General features: G+C 45.5%; 2 protein-coding genes across 2 annotated transcripts in view; both read right to left on the bottom strand.

Moving 5' to 3' along the window:
* nlgn3b (neuroligin 3b) overlaps positions 1-13,685 on the bottom strand; it is a 40,398-nt gene extending 26,713 nt beyond the window's left edge. The window contains exons 1-2 of the mRNA XM_036580365.1: positions 13,463-13,685; positions 1,620-2,279 (exon numbers count right to left, since the gene is read on the bottom strand). Coding sequence (XP_036436258.1) covers positions 1,620-2,088 — 469 coding nt within the window. The 5' untranslated portion in view covers positions 2,089-2,279; positions 13,463-13,685. The remainder of the gene's footprint in view (positions 1-1,619; positions 2,280-13,462) is intronic.
* A 3,430-nt stretch (positions 13,686-17,115) lies between these two features.
* Positions 17,116-17,500, bottom strand: part of LOC118815083 (glutamate receptor 3-like) — a gene marked incomplete at its 5' end in the record, with an annotated part of 21,662 nt that continues 21,277 nt past the window's right edge. Inside the window, one exon of the mRNA XM_036581016.1 lies at positions 17,116-17,500. This exon is cut by the window's right edge and continues 7 nt beyond it.

Raw genomic sequence — 17,500 nt, 5'->3', positions numbered from 1 at the left:
GCAACACCCTAGCAACCACATGGGATACCATAACAACTACTTAGCAACACCCTAACAACCACATGGGATACCATAACAAATACTTAGCAACACACTAGTAACCACATGGGATACCATAACAACTCCTTAGCAACACCCTAGCAACCACATGGGATACCATAACAATCACTTAGCAACAGTCTATCAACCACATGGGATACCATAACAAACTACTTAGCAACACACTAGTAACCACATGGGATACCATAACAACTCCTTAGCAACACCCTAGCAACCACATGGGATACCATAACAATCACTTAGCAACAGTCTATCAACCACATGGGATACTATAACAACTACTTAGCAACATCGTAGTAACAACCTGGGATATCACAACAACTACTTAGCAACACCCTAGCAACCATATAGGATACCATAACAACTACTTATCAGCACTGTAGCAACAATCTGGGATACAATAACAACTACTTAGCAACACCCTGGCAACCATATGGGATACCATAACAACTACTTAGCAACACACTAGTAACCACATGGGATACCATAACAACTACTTAGCAACACCCTAGCAACCACATGAGATACCATAACAATCACCTAGCAACAGTTTAGCAACCACCTGGGATATCATAACAACTACTTAGCAACATTGTAGTAACAACCTGGTATACAATAACAACTACTTAGCAGCACCCTAGCAACCACATAGGATACCATAACAACTACCTAGCAACACCCTAGCAACCACAAAGAATACCATAACAACTACTTAGCAACACCCTAGCAACCATATGGAATACCAAAACAACTACTTAGCAAGACCCTAGCAACAACATGGGATACCATAACAACTACTTAGCAACACCCTGGCAACCACATGGGATACCATAACAACTACTTCGCAACAGTCTAGCAACCACATGGGATACCATAACAATCACTTAGCAACAGTCTAGCAACCACATGGGATACCATAACAACTACTTAGCAACACCCTGGCAACCACATGGGATACCATAACAACTACTTCGCAACAGTCTAGCAACCACATGGGATACCATAACAATCACCTAGCAACAGTCTGGCAACCACATGGGATACCATAACAACTACTTAGCAACACCCTGGCAACCACATGGGATATCACACCAATCACCTAGCAACAGTCTAGCAACCACATGGAATACCATAACAACTACTTAGCAACACCCTGGCAACCACATGGGATACCATAACAACTACTTCGCAACAGTCTGGCAACCACATGGGATACCATAACAACTACTTAGCAACACCCTAGCAACAACCTGGAATACAATAACAACTACTTAGCAACACCCTAACAACCACATGGGATACCATAACAACTACTTCGCAACACCCTAGCAACAACTTGGGATATCATAACAACTACTTAGCAACACCCTAGCAACAACCTGGGATACCATAACAACTACTTAGCAACACTCTAGCAATAACCTGGTATACCATAACAACTACTTAGCAACACTCTAGCAATAACCTGGTATACCATAACAACTACTTAGCAACACTCTAGCAACCACCAGAGATACCTAAACACCTACATATCGCCCATCCCCACTGTGTGTACTCACCGCTCTGAGTGGGGACGTATATGTTGAGGTACAGGCAGTCCTCGCTCTGCTCCTGCAAGTACATCGCCACTGTGTCCAGGTTGTATGTGGCCCAGATGGGCATCATGATGTCCGGCACGGCATTCCGGACGGTCTGGGGGCACACAGGCGGGAATCTCGTGGCGTTCCGGACGCCAGACCAGGCCGAGGGGGCGTCGGGGGGCATGAAGCGCTTCTCCCCCACTGGTGGTGCCGCGTATGGCACACCCAGAAACTGGTCCACAGGGCCGAGACCCTCCGCCGCTACGGCAACCCGCATCCCCCTCAGACGCCCCAGGGCCGTGTTTACCGTGGGCTGGTAGCTCAGTGCCGTTGCCACAGAGACACACCACGGCAACCACACCCAGCACAGCCCACACAGGGCGAAGGTCAGAGGTCGTCTGAGCTGGTGCGTGTGTGACAGGTGACCTCTCATCCGTGTGTGCCACATGGTCTCTCTCACCTCACAAACACACACACCACACACACCACACACACACTCACACACACGTACTCAGGTAGACGCAGAGCTCCGCCCCTCAGCCAGGTGGTTTCTGCACAGATGATGCCATTGGTCAGGGAATCCGCAGGTAATGATCCACTGCCCCTCAAAGCGCCAACTCCATCACAATCGATACGCACCTAAACAAACAAACAAGCAAACTAAAGCATTAACGCTCAGTCGGCACATGATGTCACTGTGTTGCTGTGTTGCGAACTGCAGATTGAGGACAGGAAGTGAATTACTTTACAGGAAGCTGTCAAAAGCTCTCACATTGCCTGTGGTTTGCACCGTTTATGGTCGCCTTGAATTGATCTAACCGAAAACCATGAGGAGCTTTTACTGAGTACCGACATTTGTTGTTCACAAGAGAAAAAAATGTAAGAAACAGACTGTAAAACAGCGTCAAAATTGACTTGCAAATCTTAATCTGCGGCCAGGAGGAGCGGACCTTAATCTTAATCTGTGGTCCGGAGGAGCGGATCTTACTCTGCAGTCAGGAGGAGTGGACCTTAATCTTAATCTGCGGTCAGGAAGAAAGGACCTTAGTCTTACTCTGCAGTTAGGAAGAGCGGATCTTACTCTGTGGTCAGGAGGAGCGGACCTTAATCTTAATCTGCGTTCAGGAGGAGCAGACCTTAATCTTAATTTATGGTCAGGAGAAGCGGAACTTAATCTTAATCTGTGGTCAGAAGGAGCAGACCTTAATCTTAATCTGCAGTCAGGAGGAGCGGACCTTAATCTTACTCTGCAGTCAGGAGGAGTGGACCTTAATCTTAATTTACAGTCAGGAGAAGCGGACCTTAATCTTACTCTGCGGTCAGGAGGAGCAGACCTTAATCTTACTCTGCGGTCAGGAAGAGCGGACCTTAATCTTAATCTGCAGTCAGGAGGAGCGGACCTTAATCTTAATTTACAGTCAGGAGGAGCAGACCTTAATCTTACTCTGCGGTCAGGAAGAGCGGATCTTAATCTTAATCTGCAGTCAGGAGGAGCGGACCTTAATCTTAATTTACAGTCAGGAGGAGCAGACCTTAATCTTACTCTGCGGTCAGGAAGAGTGGATCTTAATCTTAATCTGCAGTCAGGAGGAGCGGACCTTAATCTTACTCTGCGGTCAGGAAAAGTGGACCTTAATCTTAATCTGCAGTCAGGAAGAGCGGACCTTAATCTTAATTTACAGTCAGGAGGAGCAGACCTTAATCTTACTCTGCGGTCAGGAAAAGTGGACCTTAATCTTAATCTGCAGTCAGGAAGAGCGGACCTTAATCTTAATTTACAGTCAGGAGGAGCAGACCTTAATCTTACTCTGCGGTCAGGAAAAGTGGACCTTAATCTTACTCTGCGGTCAGGAAAAGTGGACCTTAATCTTACTCTGCAGTGTTGTATTCCATTAGATAAACAGACAGATGCTAATGGTCTGTTTCCTCCACCAACATTACATCTGAGCCTTTTTCTGCTTGTATGTTTCAGCTGGAAAACAGACACTCAGTGAAGGGGTGGTAAAATGAGGCTGAGCGAGAAAAATAGCATTTCATTAAATCTGTTTGAGCACAGTGTAAAAAATTAACTTGAATTTAATGTTTATTGGTGGCCTCACTGCATTCCTTCTGTAGACAATACGTGATTGACATCACACTCACCGTGCAAAATACAGGGGGCCCTGGGGGGTCTGAGGACCCCTAATTCACCTCTTGGACCTGCTGAATGTCTCAAAATCAAAATTCTGCTGGGTGCCTTAAAATAAACCTATTATGATGTTCTGGTGTCCATTAGAGCAAAATAGATGTAATCCAGACTCAGTGAAGCTGATTGTTTATCTGCTTCACTCACAATCAGCTTCTGTCACTGGTGTTCCTAACTAACTAGAGCTGCAGCACTGCTCTGCCTCAGGGTGGCGCTGTAGCAGACTGGCTCAACCAGTTGGTCCTTCATAGTCTAGAAACTGTAACTCTGCCTGGATTCCTCTGAAACACTTTACAATGAGCTGCAGCAGATCTGTAAATCTGAAAACTCGCCCAGTTCCCGAGGAGTTTGGAGTGAAGAGTGACTGTTCCTCATTTCTCACACTGAAGACAGAATCACTTTGTGATTTTTGTCACCTTTTTTCAAAACCTCAGCTACTTTCCACAGGGAGAAGAGAGCGGCCAGTTCTGCCCCGCGAGCGAGGGGCACCTCCCTCTGCGTCTGCTCTGTTCTGTGAGCTGCAGAGACGTTGTTCAAATACTGACTGCACACTTTTAAATCTTACAAAAATCTTTGTATCTGTAGGATTGAAAGATTTATCCACCAGGGGGCAGATTAGACATAATCACCCCAACTGAAAACGGAACATCCTTGTGGTTGGTTACCCAGATGGAGGCCGTGCACCTGTGAAAAAAAGACTGAGAAAGATATTCTGTCACTTCTTACTTTCTCTTTGAATACCATTTTACATGGAAATACAGCCAAAATCACAGCACAGCTGTTGTCTTTAACCCTCTGGGATCCACAAATTCGCCTGCACATATCTTTGTGATGATCCAGCACAGAAATCCAGTTCAAACACCTGAATCTGTAGAGTCGCCCTTTCCATTCCATCTTATCACGAGATCATACGAGACTCACATCCGGAGTTATGAGCCTATGAAGAGGGGATGAGATAAACGTCATCTGCCTCTCACTGTGTGGAACTGGTGGATTGGTCCATCTACATTCTGTGTGAAACTGACCAATGGACACTCAGGAAATCACTAAGGACTGACCATCACGCCGGAAACCCTTCATTCTTCATTCAGTCCACATCGGAGACTCATGAGAAACGGCGTACAGAGAGTTTACAGCTGCTGAAGCTGCTGCAGCGGTTTTGGAAAGTAGTGATGAAGATAACGGAGCATTTTGGAATCATGTTATATGAACAGCCTTCAAGGAGGATTTAACAAGAGATGAGCAAATCCAGAAGATGCCCTCAGACCTTAGAGGGGTCAATGACGTCTGTCGTGATTTAGTCAGATGACGTCATGGTTGTAAAATTGTAATATTGGCAGTTTGGAAATGGACTGCTGGTCAACATGTAATCTTAAAGGGGTGCATTTCAGTCACTGTTTCACATGCGTCCTGCTACCTGACAAAGAAAACAGAAAAATACGGAAGCGAGATCAGCTTTTTTGGAAAATCGTATCACATCGTATCACATCGTATGTGAGCACAGATGTGAAGTGCTGACACCATCTGACACCAGGCAGAATGCAATTACAGCACAATGACATCACAAACATGCTAATTAGCCCATGGCGTCATCTAGCAACATCTAGCGACTTTTCGATCTGGCTTTAGCTACTTTCCATCAAGAGCAGCTGGCAACGCTGGTCTTCACTCACTTGTAAATGACTTTGTAGTGAGGAAGGAAAGTCGTTACAGCCCATAACTCATTTTATCTTCGCACTTCATTCCTCTCCCCATATTTCTGCTCAGATGGTTCAGCCCTGAATGAGTCTGGGCTTTGGCAGTTTGCCTTTCCTGAAACGACGGCGATGTCATCCATAAATAACACTACACAACTTCTACAGCTGAATCGTCTCTGCGCTGCTGTAAGATTAATGAGTGAGAAGCTGGAGCGAAGATTTCTCTTCATATACTTCATTAAAAATTTACTTTAGAAGCTGGATAGACTCTGAGAGGCTGAGCTGATCAGCCACAGCAGAAACATACAGCACTTCATACTTACAGACTTCATGCAGGTCTGTGCTGTTTTTTCAGCAGGACAGTCTCAGAGATTCTGCCTTAGCAGATGCTAGCAGCACATAGCAGTCCCAAAGAGCCACAAGCAGAAACTAGTAATAGCACAGCAGTGCTATTCATGTAAAGGCTACTTACACTGTGAAGATGCTAGTAATGATGCTAGTGCTAGCTTTCAACATTTTTATGAGGTTCAGTCTTATAGAGTGTGCATTAGCAGTGAAGCTAGCGCTAGTTACGTTGGCTAATCAGTGTCTTATAGAGTGTGCATTAGCGGTGAAGCTAGCGCTAGTTACATTGGCTAATCAGTGTCTTATAGATTGTGCATTAGCGGTGAAGCTAGCGCTAGTTACATTGGCTAATCAGTGTCTTATAGATTGTGCATTAGCGGTGAAGCTAGTGCTAGCTTTCAACATTTATACTATGGCTTACCAGTCCAGCCTTAATGCATTAACAGTGATCCTAGCACTGATTTACAACAGTTTTTCTGTGGTTTATCTGTTCAGTCTCCAAGAGTGTGGAGTGCAGCAGATAAAGGACCATTAGAAATCACATTAGTAAACCATAGAATGCTTTTAGAATCAGCTGTTCATCCCCTGTTAAACCATTAGTCTCCTGTTAGTCCTCTGTTAAACCATTAGGGTCCTTTATGTTGGGTTTTTTCAGCAGTGCATCGCAGTTACATAGAGGTGCCAGCATGACGAGGAATGATGAGGGAGCAGAACACAACGACGAGGGAGCAGAATGGAATGACGAGGGAGCAGAGCGGAATAATGAGGGAGCAGAGCGGAATGACAAGGGAGCAGAATGGAATGATGAGGGAGCAGAACGGAATGACAAGGGAGCAGAACACAATGACGAGGGAGCAGAATGGAACGACGAGGGAGCAGAACGGAATGACAAGGGAGCAGAACACAATGACGAGGGAGCAGAAACGGAATGACGAGGGAGCAGAGCGGAATAATGAGGGAGCAGAGCGGAATGACGAGGGAGCAGAACGGAATGATGAGGGAGCAGAACGGAATGACGAGGGAGCAGAGCAGAATGATGAGGGAGCAGAGCGGAATGATGAGGGAGCAGAACGGAATGACGAGGGAGCAGAGCAGAATGATGAGGGAGCAGAGCGGAATGATGAGGGAGCAGAACGGAATGACGAGAGAGCAGAACGGAATGAAGAGGGAGCAGAAGGGAATGACGAAGGAGCAGAGTGACATGAGGAGGGAGCAGAACGGAATGAAGAGGGAGCAGAGGGAATGACGAGGGAGCTGAACGGAATGACGAGGGAGCAGAACATAATTACGAGGGGAGCTGAACGGAATGATGAGGGAGCAGAACAGATTGAAAAGGCAGCAGAATGGAATGATGAGGGAGCAGAACGGAATGACGAGGGAGCAGAACAGAACGACAAGGGGCAGAATGGAACGACGAGAGAGAAGAACGGAATGTTGAGTGAGCAGAACAGAATGATGAGGGATCAGAACGGAATGACGAGGGAGCAGAACAGAATGACGAGGGAGCAGAACAGAATGACGAGGGAGCAGAACGCAATGACGAGGGAGCAGAATGGATTGAAAAGGGAGCAGAACGGAATGATGAGGGAGCAGAACAAAATGACAAGGGAGCAGAACGGAATGATGAGGGATCAGAACGGAATGACGAGGGAGCAGAACAGAATGACGAGGGAGCAGAACGCAATGACGAGGGAGCAGAACGGATTGAAAAGGGAGCAGAACGGAATGATGAGGGAGCAGAACAAAATGACAAGGGAGCAGAACGGAATGACGAGGGAGCAGAACGGAATGTCGAGGGAGCAGAACGGATTGACAAAGGTGCACAACGGAATGACGAGGGAGCAGAATGGATTGACGAGGGAGCAGAACGGAATGACGAGGGAGCAGAACGGAATGACGAGGGAGCAGAACGGAATGACGAGGGAGCAGAACGGAATGTCGAGGGAGCAGAACACAACGACGAGGGAGCAGAACGGAATGACGAGGGAGCAGAGCAGAATGATGAGGGAGCAGAGCGGAATGATGAGGGAGCAGAACGGAATGACGAGAGAGCAGAACGGAATGAAGAGGGAGCAGAAGGGAATGACAAGGGAGCAGAACGGAATGACGAGGGAGCAGAGTGACATGAGGAGGGAGCAGAAAGGAATGAAGAGGGAGCAGAGGGAATGACGAGGGAGCTGAACGGAATGATGAGGGAGCAGAACATAATTACGAGGGGAGCTGAACGGAATGATGAGGGAGCAGAACAGATTGAAAAGGCAGCAGAATGGAATGATGAGGGAGCAGAACGGAATGACGAGGGAGCAGAGCGGAATGGTGAGGGAGCAGAACGGAATGTCTAGGGAGCAGAACAGAACGACAAGGGGCAGAATGGAACGACGAGAGAGAAGAACGGAATGTTGAGTGAGCAGAACAGAATGATGAGGGATCAGAACGGAATGACGAGGGAGCAGAACAGAATGACGAGGGAGTAGAATGGAATGACAAGGGAGCAGAAGGGAATGACAAGGGAGCCGAACGGAACGACAAGGGAGCAGAACGCAATGACGAGGGAGCAGAACGGATTGAAAAGGGAGCAGAACGGAATGATGAGGGAGCAGAACAAAATGACGAGGGAGCAGAACGGAATGACGAGGGAGCAGAACGGAATGTCGAGGGAGCAGAACGGAATGTCGAGGGAGCAGAACGGATTGACAAAGGTGCACAACGGAATGACGAGGGAGCAGAATGGATTGACGAGGGAGCAGAACGGAATGACGAGGGAGCAGAACGGAATGACGAGGGAGCAGAACGGATTAACAAAGGTGCACAACGGAATGACGAGGGAGCAGAATGGATTGACGAGGGAGCAGAACGGAATGACGAGGGAGCAGAACGGAATGACGAGGGAGCAGAACGGAATGTCGAGGGAGCAGAACGGATTGACAAAGGTGCACAACGGAATGACGAGGGAGCAGAATGGATTGACGAGGGAGCAGAACGGAATGACGAGGGAGCAGAGCGGAATGACGAGGGAGCAGAACGGAATGACGAGGGAGCAGAACGGAATGTCGAGGGAGCAGAACACAACGACGAGGGAGCAGAACGGAATGACGAGGGAGCAGAGCAGAATGATGAGGGAGCAGAACGGAATGAACAGGGAGCAGAACAGAATGAGGGGGGGCAGAACGGAATGACGAGGGAGCAGAACAGAATGAGGGGGGGCAGAACGGAATGACGAGGGAGCAGAGCAGAATGATGAGGGAGCAGAACGGAATGAACAGGGAGCAGAACAGAATGAGGGGGGGCAGAACGGAATGACGAGGGAGCAGAGCAGAATGATGAGGGAGCAGAACGGAATGAACAGGGAGCAGAACACAATGACGGGGAAGCAGGACGGAATGACGAGGGAGCAGAGCGGAATGACAAGAACAGAGCGGAATGACGAGCAGAACGGAATGACGAGGGAGCAGAGCGGAATGATGAGGGGGGCAGAACGGAATGATGAGGAAACAGATGGGCTTCAGCTCACAAGAAAGTCTCCAAAACAGGAGAACAAACTGGAGACAGAGTGAGGGTTAAAAGCCATGCTGGCTCACTTGGCAGCTACCAGAGATGTAAATTTATAACTGCCCCCCAAAAAAAGAATTCCAGGTTCCATATCATGGAAAACTGAATTTTCTTCACTTTTTTGGAAATAAAAGGTTTGATAATGTCTGTAAACTCTGTTAAAATTTTAAATATATAATATTATACTCATATACCCAGTTAATACGGCTCATGCACGGAAACTGAACTGTTTGAAATGATTGCTTTTGTCACGAAAAAGGAGTGTTTCAGCTTTGAATGAGGCACGACGGAGGCAGGACATGACGCGACGCACATGCAGAACGGACTTAAACTGTCCGATTGGGAACGTAGGCAGATACAGGCGTCTACACGGATACTATTCTTCTATTTAACGGATTATTTACAGGATTACCCACCTCGATCAGTCGGATAGAAACTGTATTCCGAACGGCATCAATCGGACTGGACTATTCCAATTGAAGTGTATACATAGACGTATTCTATTTCGACTGAAAAGGTGATGAAACACAGTGGCAAACAGGCCCCCGTCCCAACTTTTTTTGGAATTTTTGGCATCAAATTCAAAATAGGCAAATATTTTTCAAAAACAATAAAATTTCTCAGTTTCAACATTTGATATGTTGTCTTTGTACTATTTTCCTTTAAAATATGGTTGTAGTTCTAACACTATACACTGTATTCTAACACAGTATACTGTATTCTTATACTATACACTACATTCTAACACTATACACAGTATTATAACACAATATACTAATATACTGTGTTCTTACACCGTACACTGTATTCTAACACTATACACTGTATTTTAAAACTATACACTGTATTCTTATACTATACACTGTATTCTAACTCTTCACTGTATGCTTACACTATACACTATATATTAACACTATGCATTGTATTCTAAAATTATACACCGTATGCTAACACTATACACTATATTCTAACATCATACACTGTATTGTAACATTACACTGTACTTTACACTATATTCTAACACTATACATTGTATACATTATTCTAAAATTGCACTGTATGATAACACTATACACTATATTCTAACATTATACACTGTATGTTAACACTATATCCTAACATCATACATTGCATTCTAAAACTATACACTGTATGTTAACACTATATCCTAATATCATACATTGTATTCTAAAACTATACACTGTATGTTAACACTATACACTGTATTCTTACACAATACATTATACACTGTATTATAAAACAATATACTAATATACGGTATTCTTACACCGTACACTGTATTCTAACTCTTCACTGTATTCTTACACTATTCGCTATATAGTAACACTATGCATTGTATTGTAATATTACACTGTATTCTTACACTATTCACTATATTTTAACACTATACATTGTATACACTATTCTAAAACTACACTGTATGCCAATGCTATACACTATATTCTAACATTATACACTGTATTCTAACAATACACTGTATTATTACACTACAAACTATATTCTAACAATATACACTGTATTTTAACACTATAAACTATATTCTAACAATATGGACTATATTCTTATACTAAACATTGCATTATTTTATTATACAATATATTATAATACCGGACACTGTATTCTAACACTATACTATACTCTTACACTATACACTGTATTCTTACACTATACACCGTATTGTAACACTACACTGTACTCTTTCACTATGCACTGTATTCTAACAGTATACATTGTATTCTGACTCTATTCACTGTATTCTTACACTATACACTGTATTCTAACATATAGTATTTTAACACTGTACACTGTATTCTTAAACTATACACTATATTCTAATGCAATATATTGTATTCTAACACTATACACTGTAATCTAAAACTATACACTATATGCTAAAACTATATAGTATATTCTAACATCATGCACTGTATGCTAACACTGTACATTGTAATCTAACTCTACCGTATTCTAACACTATACACTATATTCTTGCACTATCAATTGTATTCTAACACTTTACTGTATTCTTACACTATATACTGTATTCTAACACTATACACTATATTCTTATATTATTCTAACTCTATACACTTTAATTTTTGCTCTATAAACTGTAGCCTAATATAAGTAACATGACTGTGTTACAGTTCTGGAAAAAGATTTTTAACTCACAAGCAAATTATGCTGCTTCCTCTGGTAGCTCCGCCCCTTCCGGCGTTTCTCTGCTACGCTGTCTTGGTTTATAACACACTGAGCTGCCCCACTAACGCTTGTTACAACACCTGCTATAAGCGTGTTTCATGTGTTTGTCAGCTCAGATGAAAATTTTGCAGTTATTATCTGTGGGTGAATATAAACAACATACACAGCAGACAGAGACAGAATACAGAGAGAGAGAGTGAGAGAGAGAGAGAGAGAGAGAGAGAGAGAGGGAGAGAGAGGGAGAGAAAGAGAGAGAGAGAGAGAGAGAGAGAGAGAGAGAGAGAGGGATACAGAGAGAGAGAGAGAGAGAGAGAGGGAGAGAGAGATACAGAGAGAGGGAGAGAAAGAGAGAGAGAGAGAGAGAGGGATACAGAGAGAGAGAGAGAGAGAGAGAGAGGGATACAGAGAGAGAGAGAGAGGGAGAGAGAGATACAGAGAGAGGGAGAGAGAGGGAGAGAAAGAGAGAGAGAGAGAGAGAGAGAGAGGGATACACAGAGAGAGAGAGAGAGAGAGAGAGAGAGAGAGAGGGATACAGAGAGAGAGAGATACAGAGAGAGAGGGATACAGAGAGAGAGAGAGAGAGAGGGAGAGAGAGATACAGAGAGAGGGAGAGAGAGGGAGAGAAAGAGAGAGAGAGAGAGAGAGAGAGAGAGAGAGAGAGAGAGAGAGAGAGAGAGAGAGAGAGGGATACACAGAGAGAGAGAGAGAGAACGAGTCGTGAATACCAATGCGCTCGTGTTTCCTCCTCCGTAGCGCAGTGGTGGATGATAAACTATGCGGAGGAGAATCCGCGCACGCGCACGGGCTCGCACTCACTCAGGGTTCAATCGGTAACGCACACACGCGCGCGCACACACACACGCACGCACACACACACGCACACACACACACACATGTGCACACATGCACACACACACACACATGTGCACACATGCACACACACACACACACACACACACACATGTGCACACATGCACACACACACACACATGTGCACACATGCACACACACACACACACACACACACACATATATATTCACTCACTCGCGCGCTTTAAGCAAACCGAACCAACAGATGGCTAAATCACCATGACAACTCGGAGGCGCGCGGGGTTTCGTCTCTCTGTATCTCTTCGTCTCGCGCACACGATAATAAAGCGCGAGTTTAACGGCGCCGCGCGTGCGCGTTTATGCACAACAGGTGAGCGGCTCACGCGCTCTCGCTTTCTCGCGCGCGCCTCGTGTGTGTGGGATGTAGAGCTCGTGAGTCCTGTCGAATGTCCTGGGTCTCGCGGCCTGTCACCCCAACAACCGAACTCTAATAGATAAAGAGGCAGAAGGAAATAAAGGGGGGCTCGCGAGACCCCCCCCCTCCCCCCATCATCTATCTCTCCCCTTCTTTTCTCCTCTCTCTTCCTGTCTCTCTCTTCATCTCTCTCTCTCTCTTCATCTCTCTCTCCCTCATTTCTCTCTCTCCCTCACATCTCTTCATTTCTCTCTCTCCCTCACCTCTCTTCATCTGTCTCTCTCCCTTTCTTCCTCCTCTTCCTCTATTATATCTCGAGCTCTTTTTCTCATCTCATCCCATCTCTCTCTCTCTCTCTCTCTCTCTCTCTCTCTCTCTCTCTTCTCATTTTAATCTCTTTCTCTCTCTCTCTCTCTCTTCTCTCTCTCTCTCTCTCTCTCTCTCTGTAGAATAATGGCTGTAGAAGCTGTAGATTCAGACTCGACTCCAGCAGCTCTTTATTACAGACCCCGCTAATAAACCCGCGCGCTCGCGCAGATCGAGCTAAATAGGAAAAAAGACCGTAATTTGCTCTCACCTGCCGAAGCCCACATCCGGTGTCTCGCGCCTTCACTCCGCCTCTGCGTGTCCTGAATCTTTAATCTCATCCTGACGCTGATCAACACCAGCCGCCTCGCGCCGCCTCACATCCCCTGCTCGAGCTGCTGCTGTGATTATTGTCATTAATATTATTAATATTTTGTTCCGTTTTCTCTTTTCCTATTTAAGCTCCTGCGTCCCGCTTGGCTCTATTTTGTCGAGCGCGGGAGCGCGCAGCGCGGTCGCGGACGCAAGGTCAGGAGCGCCCACCGCCTCGCGCGCGCGCGTTACCAGGCAACCGGGAGCACACGGAGCTCACAAGCACGCGCCGAATAAAGAGCGAGGGGGGGTGCAGGGGGGTACGAGATGTGTACAGAGACAGCGCGGGAAACACACCCTGCGCGCGCCCTTCTCAGATAAAAGTATATATTAAACAGAAAAAAATCTAAAGAAGCGCCGTTCATTCCCGCTTTTTTCCCCCCACCCGTTTTCTGACAAACCCCGCCTCCTGCACTGGGATTGGCTAGCAGTTCAAACGGCGGGATGCTTGTGGGTAATAATGGTGGCCAATTACAGCACAGGAGGCGGGTCTCACTGGGAACGGTTTCGTGTGCTAGGATTGGCTGCTCCTGCTTCTAGCCAATCATAGCAGAGGAGGGGGCGCTACAGCCAATCATAGCAGAGGAGGGGGCGCTACAGCCAATCGTAGCAGAGGAAGAGGTGCTACAGCCAATCATGGCAGAGGAGGGGGCCCTACAGCCAATCATAGCAGAGGAGGGGGCATCATAGCAGAGGAGGGGGCGCTACAGCTAATCATAGCAGAGGAGGGGGCGCTACAGCCAATCATAGCAGAGGAGGGGGCGCTACAGCCAATCATAGCAGAGGAGGGGGCATCATAGCAGAGGAGGGGGCGCTACAGCTAATCATAGCAAAGGAGGGGGCGCTACAGCCAATCATAGCAGAGGAGGGGGCGCTACAGCCAATCATAGCAGAGGAAGAGGCGCTACAGCCAATCATAGCAGAGGAAGAGGCGCTACAGCCAATCATAGCAGAGGAGGGGCGCTACAGCCAATCATAGCAGAGGAGGGGGCGCTACAGCCAATCATAGCAGAGGAAGAGGCGCGACAGCCAATCATAGCAGAGGAGGGGGCGCTACAGCCAATCATAGCAGAGGAGGGGCGCTACAGCCAATCATAGCAGAGGAGGGGGCGCTAGACGACTTCCAGTGCTTGTTAGCAATGTTAGCCTCATAGCCTAAAGATGTCTACAAAACAAATATAGACATTTTATTTACTATCCAGAACCACCAGTGAACCTACACGAGTCTTCTGAGTTTATATGGAATGTTGATGATGGAAAATAGTGGAAAATCTGAAATAATAAGTTTTCTTTGGGGACTATTTTGCCTCACAGCGCCCTGCATGTATCCCTCCACCATGAATGGAGTTTAAGTTCTCTAAACTATCATAAAACAGTGTCTCAGTCATCAGGCAGTGAATTCATAACCATTTCATGTAGGAACTTTCTGTGAGGGAGCTTTTAGAGGTGGACGTCTGGTTCCTATCACCACCACTGTGAACAGTTCTGACTCGGTACATTTATCTAGAACAGAGCGTTTCACACCAAACCACTCTGAACCGCTCTGAACGGCTCTGTTTACATCTTAAACATTTAACAATGCAAAAAACTTTGACATTTTAAGAAAAGCATGTTATAAATAAAGCTTTCTTGCTTTAATCGAACCTTTCAGCAGAACAAAACACTCCAGAGACGCGAGTCGGTTTTCAGTCCTATCTTTATTAACAAAACATAATAAAACTACTAAGTTACAGGCATTCATGCAGGAGATCAGCTGCTTTTCTCTTCTTACACAGGCCAGAAGAGAACCAAATAGAGCTGAGGAGAACCAAAGAGAGGTGAGGAGACCCAAAGAGAGGTGAGGAGAAGGAGGGATGATCATCTGCTGCTAATGTTTACCTCACATGCAGTTTTACTAATCAGAAACAAACATATAACTCTTATAAAATTACTAAACAAATATATTTGAACAGATTAATTTCCCAGTGATTATAAAACTAGAGTTCCATTTTCTCGGTTCTCTCTGTTCTTTAACAGACACAGCATTTCTTTTTTCAACTACACTCTTAAAAAACATGGTTTGTCCAGGGTTCTTTGGTAAAGACGATTGTTCTATATAGAACCATAAACATTGAAAGAACCATTTAAGCGTTATGATTCTATATAGAACCATTTCCTTTATTAAAGAACCTTTGAAGAACCATCTTTTTAAAGAGTGTATAAAATCTGTGATTTGAACTCTTTTACCTCTTTTTCAGTTGTGTTGTCATGTTTTTTATTATCTAAAGGACAAAAGCAGAGAGAAAAGCTGAAATGTTTTTTAGTCCTTGGACATAAATCGCTCTAGAGTGGACCTCTATAATAAACATGAAGCGCTCTAGAGTGGACTTCCACAACAGACCTGAACTGCTCTAGAGTGGACCTCCTGAAACATAAATTGCTAGAACTGTCTAGAATGTGGCTTAATTACACCATAAAAAGTGAAACAGAGAAGTTTATTTGAAGTGTTTACTGATGAAAAATATTGCTTTTGTTTTTTTTTACTTTGCTTTGTTTCAAAGTATTTAATTAACTTGCATAAAACTAGTTAAACTGCTTGTTAGCACTTCATTTTTTTTTACATTTTTTAAAGTGTGCTCTAGAGTGGAACTGAACTGTTCTAGAAGGGATCAGTGCAGTGCAGCTAAACTGATCTAAAGTTTTGGAGCGAACCTTAACCACTTTCGTAAAGGGCAGAAACAAACGGGAATGGGACTGAACCAATCTGGGACGGGACCAAATAGAGCTGAATCATTCTGGAATAAGTTGAACCACTCTGGAATAGAACCAAACCACTATCAACACTCTCAAAGTTCAAATGTTCTAGAACAGGGCTGAGCCACTCTGGAAAAGAGTTGAACTACTCTGGAATAGTGCTGACATTCTCTGGAATAGAACTGGATGACTCTGGAAAAGATTTGAACCACTCTGGAATTGGCCTAAAACCATTCACGAATAGAGCTGAACAACTCTGGAAAAGAGCTGAACTGCTCTGGAATGTGACTAAATGGATATGATGTGGTGCTGAGCGGCTCTGGCATGGGGCTAAACCATTATGGAATAGAGCTAAACTGCTGGGGTCAAACTGCTTTGTAATGAAGCTGGCCTGCTCTGGACTGGAGCTAAACTACTCTGGTATAGGGCTTTGTGATTGGACTGAACTGCTCTAGAATAGCAGAAAAACTCTGGAAGCTGAGCTACAGAGCCAAATAACTCTGGAGTGGACTTGGGGACCAGAGCTGCTCAAGCTTTAATCACTTGAATGGAGCTGGATTCTCTGGAGTGGATCACTGGGGCGGGGTTGAACTGTTCTACAGTGGATCTGTAGGAGCAGAGCTGCAGCTGTGTGCCATGTTCCGCAGCAGCAGTGTGGAGTCACTCCTGCTAGTGGCCAGCAGAGCACCTTAACATCCCTGGTGGTACGAGTTGCTACGGAGACCAGCCCACCAGTCCAGAGGAGCCTGACAGTCCTGCAGAACTGAGCATGCTCAGAGGGAAGCACTGTGCTGTGAGCGAGCGCTGATATCTGAGAGAAGTGGTGGAGCTTAAGCACTGAGGCTCCGACAGCAGCGGCATCATTTGTTTGTGTTTTGTTTGTTGTTTGCGTTTTGTTTGTTGTTTGTGTTTTGTTTGTTGTTTGCGTTTTGTTTGTTGTTTGTGTTTTGTTTGTTGTTTGCATGTCCCGGCGGCTGGAGTGATGTTCCGTAAGGCACTGCGAGATGACAGGTCGCGGAGTCCGAGAGTGCAGTCGCTATGGTTATGACAGAACCAGGGGGAGGGGTCGGAGCTGGAGCTGGGGTATCTGGTGAGGACAAACGAGTGGTAGGAGGGGCCTGTCTCTGAAGGGGGCGTGTCCCGTTAAATTCAAAGTCTCTGAGAATCCCCCATGCATCAGTGGCATCATCAGGGTGGGGACAGG

Source organism: Colossoma macropomum, unplaced genomic scaffold (genome assembly GCF_904425465.1).
Source record: "Colossoma macropomum unplaced genomic scaffold, Colossoma_macropomum, whole genome shotgun sequence".
Taxonomy (NCBI): domain Eukaryota; kingdom Metazoa; phylum Chordata; class Actinopteri; order Characiformes; family Serrasalmidae; genus Colossoma; species Colossoma macropomum.
Note: the sequence above shows the minus strand (reverse complement) of the source record. Positions and strands in the feature narration are given on the sequence as shown.